At 41.4% G+C, this 20,538-nt stretch overlaps 1 protein-coding gene across 3 annotated transcripts in view; it reads right to left on the bottom strand.

Annotated features, from left to right (window-relative positions):
• The window catches only part of Chn1 (chimerin 1), a 161,508-nt gene extending 143,250 nt beyond the window's left edge, over nucleotides 1–18,258 (bottom strand). For 2 of the 3 annotated variants that reach the window (XM_070020593.1, XM_070020614.1), the window contains exon 1: nucleotides 17,213–17,300. In XM_070020593.1, the coding sequence (XP_069876694.1) occupies nucleotides 17,213–17,285 (73 nt within the window). In that variant the 5' untranslated portion in view covers nucleotides 17,286–17,300. Of the gene's footprint in view, nucleotides 1–17,212; nucleotides 17,301–17,790; nucleotides 17,950–18,119 lie in introns of those variants that run through there. The other variant, XM_070020603.1, reaches the window with a different exon arrangement.
• Nucleotides 18,259–20,538: the final 2,280 nt, after the last annotated feature.

Below are 20,538 nucleotides of genomic sequence, written 5' to 3'. Positions count from 1 at the left end.
CACCTGAATCCTTAAACGACTTGTTACAAAGTACTGCTTTTGCACAGAAACTGTAACTGTATTATTATCCCTTGTTCTTATACCATCTTAAAAAGATAAGGAAAAACTGTTTTTATCTAGTGTTTAGGTTCAATAATTGAATACATGCCAGGTACTAGTGGCTCATACTTATAATCCTAAATACTAAGGAGGCTGAGATCAAAGCCTGCCCAAGAAGAAAAGTCCAGGTGACTCTATCTCCAAAATGGAAAAAAGCTGGACTGGTTCAAGAGGTAAGCACCAGGCACTGAGTTCAACCCCCTATATCACACCCCCCAAAAAAAAATTGGAGACAATTTTTGATCATTTAATAAAGACTGAAAAGTTAGGTGGTAGCAGTTTTATACAAATGTACTATCTTCTAAGACCTGGTACTGACTGCCAATTTTATCCATGATGAGATAAAGGAAGGGGTAACTGGTAAATCTTTTTGATAGTCTAAATTGGTAAGATTAAAGAAAAAATTCTTTCACATAACTAGGGTTAGGGATATAGCTCAAGAAGCAGGCTTACCTAGAATGCACGGGTTCATTCCAGTTCAATATCCAGTACTGGGGGAAAATGAACATTCTAAAGAGTACCAACAAGCCAGAAAATGAGATTTGAGCCAAAGTGGTACCAAATAGTAGTAAAATATACGTTAGTATCTCTTTGAAGAATGTATTCCTATTCAAAAGACATAACTGGGCATGCACAGAATAACATATATTTTAATACAGGAATCCGCAACTCACTGGCTCCTATCACCCAACTCTTCAATCCTATTAATGCTTCATCTTCAGGATACTCCAATCCTTCCTGGTGTTCCTCTAAGATTAGTACAGGTCAGTCAGTTTTTCCATTTCCACAACACTGAGTTTGCAATTGGAAAGCCACCAACCTGTGGCTGTAGTTGCCTCACCACCAGTGCAAAGATGTGTTTTCTTTGGCCTGCACTGTGTTTTTTTAGAGGCCTAAATTGCCAACATTTAAAATCAGGAAATTCCTCAACATTCCCTACTGTATATGGTAACTAGCTAACTGTCCACATTTGTGGCTCTGGTTTACATTTTATTCTAACTCCTCCAATTTTTTCTTCACAGTTCTTTTCCTAATATTCTTTTTTTTCTGAGCTGGGGGGGGGGGAGTGTGTATGAAAAGGAGCACAAAAAGGCATCCAAGGTCATGCTTATGTTACATGGAATAATAACTGCTTGAGGATTCTTTCCCAGTTTTCTCCTTAGATGGTACTTAACCCTGGTGCCACTATAGGCTAATGATGTGGCAATGCCTAGAGGTTTGCAGGGCACTTACCTTTCTCACCAGCATTCTAAAACATGAAACTGAGAGAGCTTTCTGCTTTACCTACCTTACAATTTGACATTTGTTACAATTTGACATCTTCTTTGAGGGAAGAAAAAAAGAGGAAGAACATTATTTTGGCCAAATTTAAATTGGTCTAAAACTTAATAGAATTTTAAATACTCTACAACTTCCCCTGTCTGTTTAAATAAGGAAGGACTATACCATTTTTCAAAATGCTTTATAAGTGATTACTTACAGTATATATTGATATATTTAGTTGCCTTGAGGTTATGATAGACAGTGTTCTCTAGTAGCATTCTTTGGAGCTTTGACTATTTTAGAATAAGGCACTGGCAAAGTGAAATGCAAAGCCTATTAAATATCATCACTAACTGGAGCTCTTTAGAAAAGAAACAATAAAAAAAATGACAAATATAGTAGAAATACATCTGTTCATCCAAATTTTCAGCATTAAGAAGGCACTATTTTTATAATTAAGAAAAAGTTTTTTAAAAAATCAAAGAAAAGTTTGATAGTGATATAATTTAAAGAGTTAAAAGTGACACACTTCATTAGATTTTATTACCATTTCTAAGTCTTCCTTAAAGTTATAAATTTGAAAAAGTAATGCTCCATGGTAATTATTTAAAACTGATGCACTTTCTCTATATTAACAGATGAGTTTCACCTATAATAGTCTTGGCCTATTAACATAGGGGTTATCAATTGAACACTATTACCACAAGCTTGATTAATTTTTAAATAAAAGATAAATGTCCATTTAAAAACTTTTACCTGAGGACACAGGATGACCAACTGCAACAAGGATACCCACAGGGCAGTATATTGGAAAGAACTTTACAATCTGGGGGGGAGGGGGGGAGGGAGTGTGGAGGTGGGATATGGGGGAGGGAAGAGATAGTGGGACAACACCAAGGAAGGGAAGGGGTAATAATGATCGACAAGTAATGTACTCATTGCCTTACTCATGTAGCTGTAACCACTATGTACAGCCCCTTTACAATAAATAAATAAACTTGTACCTCATCGGGCACCGGTAGCTCATGCCTGTAATCCTTGCTACTCAGGACACTGAGATCTGAGGATCGAAGTTCAAAGCCAGCCTGGGCAGGAAAGTCTGCGAGACTCTTATCTCCAATTAACCACCAGAAAACCAGAAGTGGCACTGTGGATCAAGGGATAGAGCACTTCCCTTGAGCTGAAAAGCTCAGGGACACCATCTAGACCCAGAGTTCAATCCTCACAACTGACAAAAAAAAAACAACAACAAAAAAAACACTTGTACCTCACCTACCTAACACAAGACTATAGATTTGAATCTGAGTATTAAAAACAAACTGCCAGAAGTAGGGCTGTAACTAAAATGGTAGAGCGCTAGCCTTGAGCTGAAGAGCTGAAGGACAGCACCCAGACCCCATGACCAACAACAACTATTTCTTTGAAATAATTTTTAAGAGTTAAAAGTTGGTAAAAACCTTAACAGAAAATGCTCACATTTTTTAATCTTATAATAAGCTGTTTTCTATTATCCAGGGAAGAAGGAAAACTGATAGATTATTAGTATTAGATAATTTTAAAAGATTTGTCTGGGCTGGGAATGTGGGTCAGTGGTAAAGTGCTTGCCTAGCACACATGAAGCTCTGGGTTTGATTCCACAGTACCACGTTAACAGAAAAAGCCAGAAGTAGTGCTGTGGCTCAAGTGGTAGAATGCTAGTCTTGATCAAAAGAAGCTCAGGGATGGTGTCCAAGCTGAGTTCAAGCTTCAGGACTGGCAAACAAACAAAAACACACATAAAGATCTGTCCCTCTGGGCTCCCATGACTCACACCTATAATCCTAGCTAGATTTGAGGATCACATATTTAACATATTGCTAAAGTTTCACACTTATTTTATATGTACCTTTACTTAGAGAAAACAACTTTGGGATGAGTGTGGGGGGGGGGGGGAGAGATCTCAGGTGCTGTCCTTTAGCATTTCCACTCAAACTGGTGCACTACCACTGGAGCCATAGCTCTACTTCTGGCTTGTTGTGGTTAAATGGAGATAAGAAGTTTCAGACTTTCCTGCCCTGGCTGCTTTAGAACTGTGATCCTCAAATCTAGCTTCATGTGTGCTAGGCAAGCACTTTACCACTGACCCACATTCCCAGCGCAGACAGATCTTTTAAAATTATCTAATACTAATAATCTATCAGCTTTCCTTCTTCCCTTGATAATAGAAAACAGCTTATTATAAGATTAGAAAATGTTGGACATTTTCTGTTAAGGTTTACCAACTTTTAACTCTTAAAAATTATTTTAAAGAAATAGTTACAAAATTTTCAAATGCCTGACTTTCCCTAAGGTCAATTATTATACTTTAAAAGTAAGATAGAAGGAAAAGTCTGGATTAGACTCAAGTCAGTAGACTCAAGTATGATGAGAGCTGAATAATGCTTCACCCCAAAGGTACAGGTCCTAAAAGCTGAATGGGTAATTGGTGATTCCCCCAAATTCTTCCAGATGCTGGCCCACATGGGGGTAGGGGGAAGACAAACATACACAGACATATCGGGGAGGGGGAGAAGACAAGAGAGTCACTAAAGAGAACAAGAGCTCCTCTGTCTGGACAGACCTAGGAATAGCAACTATAGGGTGGCAAAAGGAAGGCTTGTGGCTCTCCAGAGAACCCAACTGCCATCTGGAAAATTCAGAAAAACAGGCCTCAGAGTGTTCTACCAATCTCTCTAATAATGTATAGCAACTGATCTGTTTCTTCCTTTCCTTTTATAACACATCTTGGTGCTTTTTCTTGTCCTTATTGAAGTAAATTTAACCTTTAACATCACCTAAAAGCACTGGTAAGCTCAGACAATTATTTTCCATTCAAAAAATATAAGCTTAGGGGCTTGGAAGGTGGCTCAGTGGTAGAGCGCTTGCCTTGCATGCATGAGGCCCTGGGTTCGATTCCTCAGCACCACATAAGCAGAAAAAGCTGGAAGTGGTGCTGTGGCTCGAGTGGTAGAGTGCTAGCCTTAAAATGAAGAGCTGAGGGGCTGGGAAGGTGGCTCAGTGGTAGAGCACTTGCCTTGCAAGCTCGAGGCCCTAGGTTCGATTCCTCAGCACCACATAAGAAAAGAGCCAGAAGTGGCACTGTGGCTCAAGTGATAGAATGCTGGCCTTGAGCTGAAGAGCTGAGGGACAGTGCCCAGGCCCAGAGTTCAGGCCCCACGACCGGACCCAAAAAAAATAAAAAAAAAAAAAAAAAAAAAAAAAAAATATATATATATATATATATATATATATATATATATATATATATATATAAGCTTTAAGTCTCTCATTAATTTTTAAACATTATGAGGAAGAAAAAGAAATACGAGGGGCTGGGAAGGTGGCTCAGTGGTAGAGCGCTTGCCTTGCATGCCTGAGGCCCTGGGTTCGATTCCTCAGCACCATATAAGCAAAAAGAAAAAAGCCTGCAGTGGCGCTGTGGCTCAAGTGGTAGAGCGCTAGCCTTGAGCTGAAGAGCTGAGGGACAGCGCCCAGGCCCAGAGTTCAGGCCCCACAACTGGACCAAAAAAAAAATAAAAACAAAAATAAAAAGAAATATGAATTGTTTTTGGTATGTGTATTCTTTACCTATTCTGTATATATGAATAATGAACATCTTTATAAATCCAAATCTGAGAAAACCAGCACATGTAATTCTAATACTTGAAAGGCAATATCACCAAAACAATTTATTTTTTCACAACTGGCAGTCAATTTACTCAAATATTTTTTACAATTAAATTTAATATTATAAGCAACATGGGAAATATCCAATAAACCAGTGAGTTATTTTCTTAAGAGGATAACATATTCCAGCACATTCTGAAAAACAATTGCTAGTGTGAGCTTTAGTAAACTGCTTAGTGACTTCTATTTAGCAATGTTAAAAACAATTATCAAGCAGGGTATAGCAGTGCACATCTTTAATCCCAGCATTCTATAGGCTAAGACAAGAGGATCAGGAGTTTGAGATTGGCCTAGGCTATGTATCAAGAGCCTATCCAAAAAAAAAAAAAAAAAAAAGTCAAGTACAGCACCAATAATCCTAGTGCCTGGGAGGGAGAGATCACAGGATCACAATTTGAGGCCAGCCAAGGCAGAAAAGGTTTCCAAGGCCCATTCTCAGCCAATAACTTGGCATAGTGGCAGATGCCTGTCACCTAAAGCTAAGTAGGAATTCTATTAGGTCAGGTTATCAAGCCATGGCTCAAGTGGTACAGTCTTCAGCACAAAAGCAAAGGAACAGCATGTAGGCTCTAAGTTCAAGCCCAACTGATAGCACCAAAAACAAGAGAGACACAATTGTAATGTTTACTGGGGGCTGGGGGCTCACACCTGTAATCCTAGCTACTCAGGAGGCTGAGATCTAAGGATCTCCATCCAAAGCCAGGCCAGGCAGAAAAGTCCCCTTAAGACTATTTTCTCCAATTAACCACTCAAAAACCAGAAGTGGGGCTGTGGATCAAAGTGGTAGAGCATTACCCTTGAGCAAAAGAGCTTAGGGTAGAGCCCAGGCCCTGAGTTCAGGCCCCACAACCACCAAAAAAAAAAAAAATTCCTTGACACACACACACACACACACACACACACACACACACACACACACACACTTTACACACACACACACACACACACTTTACACACACACACACACACACACACACACACACACACACACACTTTAATGTATCCTCTTAATAACTTTCCATCTACTTCTCCCAAGCCCATTCCGGGATTATGCAATTCAGAATTGAGCTCAATCTATTACATTAGTACTGATACTTATCATAGTCATTTTAAATAAGTATTCCCATTTTAACAAGTGTCAAATTTTTTCTCTCTTTTTCATTAGGAAAGAATGACATTTACATATGTAATTATGAGAAAACCACTGCTTTGTGGCACTAAAGTTGGGAAGAGAAGCCAGGCGCCAGTGGCTCACGCCTGTAATCCTAGCTACTCAGGAGGCTGAGATCTGAGAATCGCGGTTCAAAGCCAGCCCAGGCAGGAAAGACCGTGAGACTCCTATCTCCAATAAACCACTAGAAAACCGGAAGTGGTGCTGTAGCTCAAGTGGTAGAGCGCTCGCCTTGAGCTGAAGAGCTGAGGGACAGCGCCCAAGCCCAGAGTTCAAGCCCCATGACCGACAAAAAAAAAAAAAAAAAAAAGTTGGGATGAGGAGAGAAGGTCAAAGGATCAGCAGGTGTACAGGGCTAGAGAGATGAAAGTGGTAGAGGTAGGAGTATATTGGCTGTTCTAAAAAAAAAACTGATTATGGGAAGTGCTAGTAGTTCATAATGGTGCTCACAAGGGTACTAAAGTTGAAAAAGTTATCACATAGAATGGCAAAGCATCACTCTAATCAGAAAGAAACAAGGCAGGGTTAGAGGAAGAAACTAATGAAACAAGGCAGAGAAAAATGAAACCCAACATGTTTTCCATATTCTTACACTGTCTCTTTTCCTAAGTCACTTCAGATTCTTCTTAGAAGACAAACATTAATAAATAGCAAAAATAAGTCTTCTTTAACACATATAAAGATATATTTAAATGGTTGCATATATTCTTCTAATAACCATATGAAAACTAATGGAATATTCATGTAGCATACATATTTACTATTACAAAATATTATGCTGTTTTTGTTTTCAGACCTCTAAAAGGTTAAACTAGCCATTTTCATATTGAATTGCTATTCAATTTGATTATGTTCCCTGCAGTGAGGAAAACACGAACAAACCAAGTTAATTTATGTGCAATTTCTTTGTGCTACTGAAATGAAAATGAACAATAGCTTAATGAAGTGGAATTTGTTATCTAATTATGCCAAATAATTTACAAACATCTGTTGGTTGTTAGTAATATTATAGTTAAACCTCAAAGAATATGTTCCCAGAGAGACTTCTTTTTATTCAAGCCTGTATGTTTGCAGTTGAAGAATCCACTATAGAGGATGGAGCCAAGGAATGACAGAATGGCACATGTAGTAAATTTGTTAAAATAACAAAAAGCTGGGTGAAGCAGGGTGCTGGTGGCTCATGTCTGTAATCCTAGCTATTCAGATGAGGATCCAGGTTCAAGCCAGGCCAGGCAGGAAAGTCTGTGAGTATCTTATCTCCAATGAACTTCCAAAAAGTCAAAAGTGGAGCTGTAGCTCAGGTGGTAGAGTGCTAGCCTTGAGCAAATAAAGCTCAGGGACAGCACACTAGCCCTGAGTTCAAGCCCCAGGATCAGCACAAAAATAACAACAAACTATATTATATATCATATGGATTGGAGCCCTACAATTAAGTCCCTAATCTAAGAGCTACATATTCGGCTTAGTAAATAACATTCATCAAATATTTATTAAATACCTGGTGCAGACTCTGGCAGTTAAGGATAAAGAGGTTCATAGCTTTTCCATTAGGGAATATGGTGGAGGAGACAGAACAGTTTAAGCCAATCATTATATTACCACAGATAAATGCTAGGGCAGAGGTATACAGGGCACCACAGATAGAGAAAAAAGGAAGACTACTTAGAAAAACTAGCTATTCATGCCAAGTTGTAAAAGATATGCAAAAGCAAGTTGGGATAAAAATGCGTTAGGGATAAAAATGAGTTAGGGCCAGGTGCTGGTGGCCCTCGCCTGTAATACTAGCTACTCAGGAGGCTGAGATTTGAAGATCATGGTTCAAAGCCAGCCCAGGCAGGAAAGTCCATGAAAATCTTATCTCCAATAAACCACCAGAAAACCAAAAGTGGCACTATGGCTCAAGTGGTAAAGCACTTGCCTTGTGCTGAAGAGTTGAGGGACAGTGCCCAGGCACAGAGTTCAAGCACTATGACCGACCAAAAAAAAAAAAAAAAAGAAAAGAAAATTAGTTAGGGCAATGATGGTGCCATAGGCATACAGAGCAAATTCAAGTAGGTCAGTATAGCTGAAGCATAGCCTCTCAGGGGTGGAGAATAAAAGATAAAGCCAGACAAGAAGGTAAGCAGGAGGCCTTTCTTGACAGCTGACATGCTAACTAGGTAAGCTGTACTTACCCTGAATGGTAATAGAGAACCACTGGAGGATTTAAAGTTGAAAAGTGAACTGTGCAACTAATTTCAAAGGCAGATTTAATGTACGAGTAAAGTAATAGGAGGAAAAAAGGTAACTGAACACAAAAGTTTAAATGGTTCATGGGTTATGAATACAGAAATGATCATCCATTTTTATGTGGTTATTTGTTGTTGCTTCATTTATTCAATAAACTTGGATTGTGTCCTATTATGTATCAGACATCGAGTTTACATCCTTGATGTACTGAAGTGCAAAAGAGAAGGGACTTGGGCTGGGAAGGTGGCTCAGTGGTAGAGCGCTTGCCTTGCATGCTCAAGGCCCTGGGTTCGATTCCTCAGCACCACATAAGCAAAAAGAAAAAAGCCGGAAGTGGCGCTGTGGCTCAAGTGGTAGAGCACTAGCCTTGAGCTGAAGAGCTGAGGGACAGCGCCCAGGCCCAGAGTTCAGGCCCCACGACTGGACCCAAAAAAAAAAAAAAAAAAAAAAAAAAAGAGAGAAGGGACTTCATCTGATTTTAGTCTTGATTACACAAGAGAAGTGATTGTTACATGGTGGCCTGTGTATGTTTTACATTTTCTGAGCACAGTGGAAATGTCACAATGGCCTGCACTATCAGAGAAGTCCATCTGATCTCTGCTGTAAATACCCTGAACTAGCTCAAGTCTCCAACACAGCATTCTCAAACACATCTACAGTGACATATGGCACATCTTCAGCAACACATGTAAGGAAAAATATTACAGAACACTTTTTCAAGAGATTGAACAGACCTGTCTAAACACAGGGAGAGAAATAGGGTTTGCAGCTTAGTGGTAGAGCACTTGACTATAGCATTTCTGAAGTTCAAGGTATGATGCCCAGAACCTCAAAAAAGAAACAAATGGAGAAACATTTTGATCTTTGTTCATAATTGTAGTAGTGATAATAGTGGTGACAATACTATATATGTATTTTCAATACTGTACTATTATATTCACATACATGATTGCAATAATTTCTGCTTACATGAAAAACTTACATAAAAAGAACAATCCCCTCACCGGGCACCGATGGCTCACACCTATAATCCTAGCTACTCAGGAAGCTGAGATCTGAGGATCGAGGTTCAAAGCCAGCCCAAGCAGGAAACACCATCTCCAATAAACCACTAGAAAACCAGAAGTGGCGCTGTGGCTCAAGTGGTAGAGCACTGGCCTTGAGCTAAGAGCTGATGGACAGTGCCCAGGCCCAGAGTTCAAGCCCCAGGACCAACCAAAAAAAAGACTAGTCCCTTATATATGAGGAAACTAAGAGAATATACAGTTGATACATGGCAGAGGAAGGTTAAACAATCCTCTCTTACTCTAAAATCCAACTACACTGCATGCTATAGAAAGATCATCATCCATGAGGTCGATCTTATTCAGTGAAATTTAAAGAACTTAACCGTAGTTTACAGGCCCCTAACTGATCTGGGTCCTCTCTCCCGGCTGTCTCTGCCCTCACCTGTTACCACAGTCCCATACTTTTCACCCTGCTTTATTTTTCTTCATAGCACTTGCTGCACAATATATACATTTTTATTGTTTGCCTCTCTCCCATCTTGAAAGCAGAAAACAATCAATACCTTGCACATATTGGAGACTCAAGAACATTCAACAAATAGATGAGTTAGCAAATGATAAAACAGAAAAACACAAGAGCTGTTAAGTAAAATATTAGAAAATAACACTTCTCTGTGTCTGCTTCCTCCTCTCATTTACCGATATTCTCTATCTTTCCCCCATCCCTACAACCCTTCTTAACAATGTCTCCCCCTTTAAAGGAAACTTCTGTCACTTTGTTTTCTCTGGTAGTGCAATTCCCTCAAAAAAAAAAAAAAAAAGTTTGTCCTAGGTCTTGTCACTTTAAAAAAAAATCTCCAATCCATGAGTTAAAATATTTCTTCAGGGCTTTATGAAGATTTATATCTACATCCAGTCTGGTAGTCCTCATTCTTTACATTACCATGTTATAAAACTATTTGCCATGAAAGGTCTACGGAGGCAAGTATTTCAGTCCAGCATACCTCTCAATGGACAGCTACAGCACTCACCTGTTGTTGGTCCTAGAACAGGCTACTCCAAATCCCAAGTCATCTCTACTGATACAATTTCACAGCCAATAAGGAGCTAAACCATAACAACAAAGTTCTACATAAAAGCCACAAAACAGAATATTCTGTGTGGGCTGAAAATATGTGCTAATGGCAGATTTGGGAAAAGGAGGAAGGCGAGCAGTTTGAAAAGCCTAGAGGATGCACTCAATGGAGATGTTTCCTAGGCTACATTCTTTCTTTATGTCTTTCCTCCAATAATGAAATGTATGTAGTCCAATGAAGTTGAAAGGTAAAACAGCGCAAGTGGAAAGGGAAAGGAACAACTTTCAGTGCAGCTGGATGAAAAACAATGAGATGGCCCCATGCCACTCCACTTAGTAGCTGGCAACAGGCTTGAACTGACTTCCACCAGTAATTCTTTCCAAGAAGTGGTCACTTTTCTCAGCTTAAACCATTCAAAATAGGCAAGAGCACATTACCTCTCAATTTTCAGAAACATGAAAAGTTCTAAAAAGTCCTGGGATATAAAGTCATTCAACTAAAACTAGTTTATTCTTTTCTAACAGTTTAAGAGAACTAAATTATTTAAACTGCTTTTGTTGTTTTTGTTGCTTTAGCTCAGATGGCTTTTTACCAATTACAGTTTAACTGAGATATACATCACATATTACAAAATTTACCCTTTCAAAGTATTAAAGGATGGAGCTGGGAATGTGGTTTAGTGGTAGAGTGCTTGCCTACCATGCATGAAGCCCTGGGTTCGATTCCTCAGCACCACATAAACAGAAAAATCCAGAATTGATGCTGTGGCTCAAGAGGTTGCGTGCTAACCTTGAGCAAAAGACGCTCAAGAACAGTGCCCAGGCCCTGAGTTCAAGCCCCATGACTGGCCGAGCACCAGTGGCTCACACATGTAATCCTAACTACTCAGTAGCTGAGATCTGAAGATCATGGTTCAAAACTAGCCCAGGGAAGGAAAGTCCATGAAACTCATCTCCAATTAACCACCAGAAACCTGAAGTGGCGCTGTGGCTCAAGTGGCAGAGCATTCACCTTTAGTTGAAGAGCTTAGGGACAGTGCCCAGGCCCAGAGTTCAAACTCCATGACCAAAAAAAAATAAAAAAGTATTCAAGGACATGGCTCAAGTTATAGAGGACTTACTTGGCAAGTACAGGATCTGTGTCAAACCTCAGGACAACAACAACAACAACAAAAAAAAAAAAAAATTAAGGGAATAAATAAAATCTATTAGTAAGTATAAAATACAGTATATACACAAAGTATTCACTTTTATAAAAAGAAACTAAGAATTATATTTTTAACTGTTAATTGACTTTTTATTCAACATGATTTTTTTCTTTCTTTTTTTCTTTCCAGTCCTGGGGCTTGAACTCAGGGCCTAAGCCCTGTCCCTAAAGCTTCTTTTTGCTCAAGGCTAACACTCTACCACTTGAGCCACAGCACGACTTCGGGCTTTTTCTGATTATGTGGTGTTGAGGAATCAAACTCAGGGTTTTGTGCATGCTAGAGAAGAACTCTACCACTAAGCCACATTCCCAGCCTTCAACATGATTTTTAAGGTAAAATATTGTCACATTATCCTGTTTTCTTAGTTTCCTCCTATCTTATTTTTAAAGATAGTAAGATTGTATTAATCAATAAAATATCAAAATTTTGAAAATCAGTTTCAAAGAAAGAATAACTCAGAAATGGTCAGTAATTCAATTTGAAAACCAGGTTCAATGTTTCATGCCTGTTATCCTAGCTATTCAGGAAGATGAGACTGAGGATCAAGGTTTGAAGCCAGGCTATTAGACTCTCTTCTGCAATGAACTAGCAAAAAAAGCAGGAAGTGGAGTTGGCTCAAATAGTAGAGAGCCAATTTTCAGCTTTTGAAGAAGCCAAGCAAGCCCTCAGGACCCTAAATTCAAGCCCCATTACTGGCTGATGCGTGTGCATGTGCACGCACATACATACACACACACACACACACACACACACAGTGCTACCAATATTTCTTTATTAATGGTACATAAATAGTGATAATTAAAATTATAACAGCTATAAATCTTTAGACTCTCTACATGGTGCCAGATCCCCACACAAGATAAATCTTAAATTTTAAATACTACATTTTTGACACTGGTAAAAGAAAAGATGAAGGCAAGCACTTAAATAAAGATAGTAGTTTGAGGTCAAGTAAAAAGAGAAAACTTGGCTGTACTTTCACTGGGCCACCTCACATTCTTCAGAACAAATTATATATATATATATATATATATATATATCAGCAGAGACTGGGAGATGGTGGCTCTTGCCTGTAATCCTACTTACTCAGGAGTCTGAGACCTGATAATCGAGGTTCAAAGCAAGCCTGTGCAGGAAAATTTGTGAGACTCTTATCTCCAATAAACTTCCAAAAGGTCAGAAGTGGAGCTGTATCTCAAATGATAGACCACTATTCTTGAGCAAAAATGCCAAGGGACTGCACCTCACCCTGACTTCAAGCCCAAACAATAAGAAGAAAAAAGAAAAATCAGCAGAGAATGTAGTCAAGTGGAACTTTCCTTTTTGGTCAAGTAAATCACACTAAAAATGTTCAACTGACCCAACTTTTTGAAAATAAATTTTAATTTCAGGATAATCATATGAACAACAAGAAAATTTTCTAGCTATATATCAAAAAAAAAAAAAGCCACAGCCTTATAATCACTCAGAAATAACTCTACAAAGATGTCTACAGGTGGGTGTATCAGGACCTTGACAATGCTAAAAAAAGATAATGAAAAAGTTTCTGTGGCAGAGGGTCTGAAGAAATATGACAAGAAAATATTAAAAGTGATTCATGGGGCTAGGAAGGTGGCTCAGTGGTAGAGCGCTTGACTTGCATGCTCAAGGCCCTGGGTTTGATTCCTCAGCACCACATAAGCAGAAAAAAAAAAAAAAAGCCAGAAGTGGTGCTGTGGCTCAAGTGGTAGAGCGCTAGCCTTGAGCTGAAGAGCTGAGGGACAGTGCCCAGGCCCAGAGTTCAGGCCCCACGACCACAAAAACAAAACAAAACAAAACAAAAAAAGTGATTCATGGCAGAGCATTATTCAAGGTACAGCCAACAGAGGGATCATACTGAAATTCCATCTATCTATCTGTCTGGGCAGTAAACCATTGCCCCATTAAGCTATAAATGATGGAAAATACTGCCCAGGGATGCCCTGGCAGACTATTTATTCCCCCAATTTGGCTGAGAGCTCTATTGGCATGGCTAATCAGAACACCCTGTCAGGTACACCAGTTAAAATGTTCTAAATTTGATGATCTGATGATCTCAGACTTCTCTATTATCCTAGTAGTTACAAAAGAACATGTGCTTCCCTACCAAGAAGGTTCAACAAAGCCTACACTTGGTTATGTACCAGTAACTACATGGAATTGCATAGTGAGCAAACTGGGCACATTTGATATAGTTCTGAAAAGACTATGGAATACTACCAATATTCAAGCACTAAGAAGTTATAACAGAAGTCTGCTTAACAAATGAGCAAAGTGGGTGGGGTCTGAGTTATAGCCACATAACTTTTAAGAGAGGATGATTTAAAAAACTATCTGAAGGTTCATACTGAGACATGGGTCAAGAAAAAAGTAGAGAAAAATGGTTACAAATCCCTGAACTTTCAAAGATGCGCATTTTCAATGCCCAAATGAGACCATAAAAATCATAAAAGAAGCTGGCATAGGTGGCTCACACCTGTAATTCTAACTACTCAGTAGTCTGAGAAATGAGGATCACAGTTCAAAGCTAGCCAGGGCTGCAAAGTCCCTGAGACTCTTATCTCCAATTAACCACCAAAAAACTGGAAGTGGTGCTATGGCTCAAGTGGTAGAACACTGGCCTTGAGATTAAGAGCTCAGTGCCTGGGCCAGAGTTCAAGCGCCACGACCAACAAACAACAATAACAAAAAAGACAAAAAATAATAATAAAAGACTAGGACTAGGGTCTGGTTCTTCAATCACAGAATAAAACATATTTACATTAAAATACTATTTAAGGCAAAGTGCTGGTGGCTCAAGCCTGTAATCCTAGGAAACTGTAAACAAGAGACTGAGATATGAGGATTGTGCTTTGAAGTCAGCCAGGGCAGAAAAGTCCATGAGACCCTTACTGCAATTAATCACCAAAAGCTACAAATAGAGCTGTGGCTCATGTGGTAGAGCACTACTAGCCTTGAGCAAAAGCAGCTCAGGGACAGTGCCCACGCCCTGAATTCAAGCCCAGGACTAAAATAAATAAACTAGGTTAACTTTCACTAAAATAAATAAACAAACTAAGTTCACTTTCACTAATTTTCTTTTGTTTTTTTGGTCAGTTGTGGGGCTTGAACTTTGGGCCTGGGCACTGCCCCTCAGCTCTTCAGCTCAAGGCAAGTGCTCTACCACTTGAGCCACTGCACCACTTCTGGTTTTTCTGGTGGTTTATTAGGGATTAGTCTCACAGACTTTCCTGCCCATCGGGCTTTTGAACCAACATTATCAGATCTCAGACTCCTGAGTAGCTAGGATTACAGGTGTGAGCCACCGGCGCCCAGCTCACTAACTTTCTATATCAAGATTCTGTACATTTATAAAATGCCTGAGTGGGGCTGGGAAGCTGGCTCAGTGGTAGAGCACTTGCCTTGCATGCCTGAGGCCCTGGGTTCAATTCCTCAGCACCACATAAGCAAAAAGAAAAAAGCCGGAAGTGGCGCTGTGGCTCAAGTGGTAGGGCACTAGCCTTGAGCTGAAGAGCTGAGGGACAGTGCTCAGGCCCAGAGTTCAGGCCCCACAACTGGACCAAAAAACAAAAAATAAAATGCCTGAGTGGAATTATAAGACACAAAGCAAGGGATAAACTATTCTAGGTGCAAACTGTTGATCTTTGATTTGATGACTGACAAAACATGTTCATCCAATCTGCTTTCTTTCTCCATCTTCTTATCACCATCTAACAGAGCTTTATCAACTCATTACTCCTCCATTCTAAGCTGGTCATTAAGAGTAAATATACATTGGAAATAAAACTGAGTGATAGCATGCATGTCTGGCATATATGAGTCTATGAATTCAACCCCCAGCACTGTCAATTTTTTCTTCTTCTAACCCTTGAACACTTCTATTAACATATACAAAAAAGGTATTTTAATCAAATTTCCTAATAGTTACCTTTAATTCAATGATACTCAACTCTTTTAAGTGCTTAAGAATCATGGGGGAGGGGGTGTGTCTTTGAGCAAAGGAATCTACATTATATATATATTTATTTATTTATTTATTATAAAAGTGATGAACAGAGGGGTTACAGTTGCATAAGTCAGTGTCTTGCTCTCTTGCTCGTCTCTTGCTCTCTCTCCCAGTTTTTCCCTCCCATCCTCACCTACAAGTTTTACAGTTCATTTTCAACATAGTGTCTAGTAAGTTATCACAGCTCCATTTGTTCACTCTTTGTCCCACCCTTTGCGCCCCCCCAACCCTCCCTTAAATAAATGTACAAACAAGGCAAAAGATAAAGTAAACAAAAACAGAAACAAGGAGAAAAAAAATCACCTCTTATTTCCTTTCCTTGGAATTCATTTCAATAAATATTAACGATAATATGCACAGTTACTGCGCCTTTGTGATCCTCTCCTAAGAATATCCTCCTTTGGTTTTCTACATTTTTTAACAGACATCCAGATTAGTTTACAACCACCAAACAGCTGTTGATCTACCACTACTTTAAAAACCTCTTCACATGGACACTTTCCTTTGTAACACAGAATGTTCACATGGAAAGGAAGTGAATCTTGTTTCCTCCAAGTGGACTTTAGAATCTTAAAGACACTTTATTCTGACAGGTGGGAGATATTTCTTACACTTTGGTCTAGAGGTCAAATTCCATGTGCTGGTGTTCCTTACCCCTGCCTAGATAAACACATAATTTTGGAATCCTTGAGAACTTATTTCCCCCAATTTATCTGTTTTTACTCACCAGAAATGTCAATATTCTAAAAGCTAGACTTTAAGTTTCCTTTTGAAAGTCTTTAAAGTTCAGAATATCACTTTAGGGAGGAAAATGAATTTAGGCTACTTGTTTTGGGAGAAATCTACCTCTGAAAATACGCTGATTAACCACAACAGACTTTTTAAAAAGTATGGCCTGAGTAGAACCTTCCATCATTTTTAACTGTACAAAAGTCCACATTCAAGGAAAGAAACCATTTCTATTAAATAATGGAGATTAGATACCATGTACTGGGAAACAGGAGAAAGAAGAAACAAGGAACTCAGACCCCAGCCATTTAATTCAAGTCGGAGTATTTTCATCGAAAGGAATTTAAGGCATGTGACCCCCTCTAATGTGCCTCCTCAAATAACACGATTAAAACTTCACTGGAAATATGATAGTCTGGATAACTTTTCTAAGGCTGTCCCTAGAGCTATCAGTGGCAGATCACTGTACCCTGATTATGGAAAAGCTAAAGAGTGGGAACATATAAATTTTCATATACCAGGTATTCCTGATGAGAAGTTCCTAAGTACCAATCAGTTGCTTTGGTAAAAGAAAAAATACCTTTTCAGTCCTTCAACCCGGCTCATTATCATTGGAAAAGAGAGGGAAGGGGGACTTTCAAATCCTAACCACTGAAACAATAGTCCTGCAGTAATGCCATTTCTCTCCTAGTGAATACTCACAAATACGCTCCGGATTAGTTATCTTCCAGTAGCCAACTTTCTTCCGTCCGCTCTCATTCGGTAGAGTACACATTTGCAATTTTAACCAAGATTAAGTTCACAAATATTTTCAATGGAACATACAGAGTTCAAAACCAAAATCTCCCAGCCATTCAACAGGAAGCAACAGCCGCACTTGGGTCATTTTAGAGAGGCTGGAGATGCTAACACATCTTGTTTAAAATAAAACTTTCCAGCCTCTTTATTTCCCGTCTAGGGAAAGGTAGGGTTGGACCCAATAGCCAACTTCACTCTCAAGTTGGCGTGGGGGAGAAGCACTGTGCGTGTACAAAGCACCCAGCACCTCCCAGCCAACCCAGCCCTGAATTGGTCAGGGGAGCACACGCCCATCGGCTCTGCCAGGAGAGGAAACAATGGGAGAGGCGCGAGGGAGGCAGCCCCGCGCTCCGGGCACCGCGACCCCGCGGCCCGAGCCGCGCCCCTCGGCGAGCGCCGGGCCCCCGTGGCCGCCCTCCCCCGCGGCCTGGGCGCGGCCCACCTGCGGCGGCGCGGGGCGGGGCGGGGCCGGCGGCACTTACCGAACAGGGTGAGGGCCATGGCAGCGGCGCTCCCGCTCCGGCGGCTAGCCGAGGCTCGCGCTCCTCCCGGCGGCCCGGGATCACCGCACCGGCCCAGGAGCGCTCGCACCTCGGAGGGGCGTGGTGCGGGGAGGCTGCAGGCCGGGACGCGAGCGGCCGCTGCAAGAAAAAGTTGTGCACGCGTTATTGTGGGGCGCGCGGGCCCGCGGGGAGCCCGCTACCCCTCGACGCGCCGGCACTTGTCGCAGCCACCTGGCCGCTGCGCGGGAGGGCGGGCAGGAGGGACGGAGGGGGAGCGCGCGCGCGGGCGGGCGGGCGGACGGCGGTACCTGCGGGGCGGGAGGCTCGGCTGAGGAGAGGCGGCGCCGCAGTGGCGGTGACGGCGACGGCGGGGAGCGAAGCAGCCCGGCAGAGCCCCCAGCGGGGCGCGCTCACTCCGCATCCCGCGGCCTCGCGGACGCCATCTTGCGAGAGCGTCCCCCCGCGAGCTCGGCCGCTTCGCCTCCTCCCGCCGGGCCCCTCGGGCGGCGCGACCCGGTGTGTTCCCATGGCAACGGGCGCGCGCGGGGCGCGGGGGCGCGCGCTCCTTCCCCGCGCTCTCCTTCCCTGCCCTGCCCGCCTGCTCGCCCGCCCACCCGGAGTTGCCGGCGGCTGGGGTGAAGGAGGCCGCCGGAGGGGCAAGGGCGAGGCGGGGCGGAGCGGTGGGTGTCTTTTCACTGAAATCCCTGGGTTTCGCTGCTATTTCATGAATGAGGTGTGAGGGGCGCGGAGCGGAGGAAAGCTGAGCCGCTGCGCGGAAGCTGGTACCGGCAGCCCGGCAGGGTCGCCTGGGGCCGGGGTTGTGGGCAGACGCCTCCTCCAGGCGCCCTCAGGGCTAGCACGCGGGAACCCTGGACCCCGGGCCGCGGGGCGACCCGAGGGACTGGCTGTGGCTTTTCTCCCCGTTGGCGTGTAGGAGCCAGCAGTAGTCTGATCCGATGCCATACACTGGGAAACGGGCTTAAAAAAAAGAAAAAGCGACCCTCCGGGGACCGCCTGAAATACTGAGTCCCAAGGCCCACGCTCCAGCCCGGGGCTCCCCCTCCCACACCACCCCGCCAGTACTCCGGCTCAGGAAGAAATCAGCATTCCTCCCAGATCCGCGCTTCCCGGCCACAAAAGACTGTTCCCTGGAGCTCTTGGTATTTATCTGCTAATCACTAGCAACATCCTCCGTTCTGATGTTCTCTCCTCACCTTTGTCTTTGCCTGAATTAATGAGGAGTCATCTAACACCTAGAGACTATCAGCCAAAAGATGTTCTTGAAAAGCTAAGCTGTGATGTCGGCTTCAGTTTAATGTATTCCAAAACTCAGTATTCTCCAGTTGCTATATTCTTGCCTTTCTCTTGTTTCTCTGCTTAAGGTTTGATACTATTTTGGTATCTAATCATCTACATTTCTCTTTGGTTTTCATTACTTCCCAAAATACATCCTTTCCTCTTAGTTCATCGGATTCCCTAGTGTCATTTTTAAACCATTTTTTCAACTAATTTTTTGAAATTACATAAAAATCTATTTAACGTATCTTAGGGATTAAATCTCTATAAAAATTATAATTACTTCAAATAGAGCCATGGTTAATTTGTCATCATCATTTCATAGCAAATCAGAAGAAAAAAAAAAGCAAAGCTGGTGGGGAGGAGCCAAGCCTTTTGTTTCAAGTCAGTTAATTCTACAAGAAAGAAATAGAGAACTCTGCACGAGTGAACAAATATTTAAGATGCTATATGCTTGAAATGTTCTAATATAAAATGACTTTCCTGTAGACACAGCTACAAAAATAGATCTTGAAATCTTTAGACTTTAAATATTTAATGAATAAAGGAACTCTGTATTTTAAGCAGCATTTTTTGCTTATGAAAAGCACACCCAGCTCATGAAGATAAATGAAAACTCAAGAAAGCTCTATGGGACAGATTTTATAGCCCTGTAAAGATTGTGCAGGTCCATTCTGAAACCAAATAAATCAGAAACTAAAGACTCCATTTACTTTCTCAACCACTGATCTTCAATCTTTTTTTGGGGGTGGGGGGAGGAGTGTGTGGGGTAGCAGAGGGACTTAGTTCCTCCTTCAGGCTTTAATGAAAATATATGCACACAAAAATTTTTTCACACAATTTCAGGATGACTATTTAGCAACCCTAAATTAGCCCCTACCTATACTTTGCAATCTCAGAACGTTTTGTCTTTATTCTTAAAAAAAAAAAAAATTGTCACATGGAACCCTGGCATTTTACACACGCAGGGACCTACCTAAACTCGATTTCCAGGCAAAAACAAACTGAGGACCCCTTGGTAAAAGATTTCCCTGAGATCCATGCACCTCCTTAGTAGCAGAACTCACAGGAACATCTGAGGCTTCTGCTGTTCTTGAGACCCCCTCCACCCTCCATCCCCCACCAATTTAGAGCTTGCATGGTTTTAATTTAATAGGAAAAATCTGCTTAGTATTAGAAGCAGAGTAGCAAGGGGGGTATTTTGTCCTTAGTCAGTTGGTATGTATGTTTAGGTTCTTTAAGAATTTGGGAGGTTGCTGTATGTCCAACAAGGCTAAGAGAGGAAAAGTGCTTTTCTCTTTGTTAAGCCCTTTTACAGAGGTGACAGAACATCCAATTTTAGATGCTACAGGTTAGCTGTCCCTTGGGGAATTGTCCTGGGGGTGAATCAGAGAGAAATTAACTATCCTGTGCCCAGACTGATCCCTCCCC

Source organism: Dipodomys merriami, unplaced genomic scaffold (assembly GCF_024711535.1).
Source record: "Dipodomys merriami isolate MVZ:Mamm:240054 unplaced genomic scaffold, mDipMer1.0.p SCAF_1, whole genome shotgun sequence".
Taxonomy (NCBI): Eukaryota; Metazoa; Chordata; class Mammalia; order Rodentia; family Heteromyidae; genus Dipodomys; species Dipodomys merriami.
Note: the sequence above shows the minus strand (reverse complement) of the source record. Positions and strands in the feature narration are given on the sequence as shown.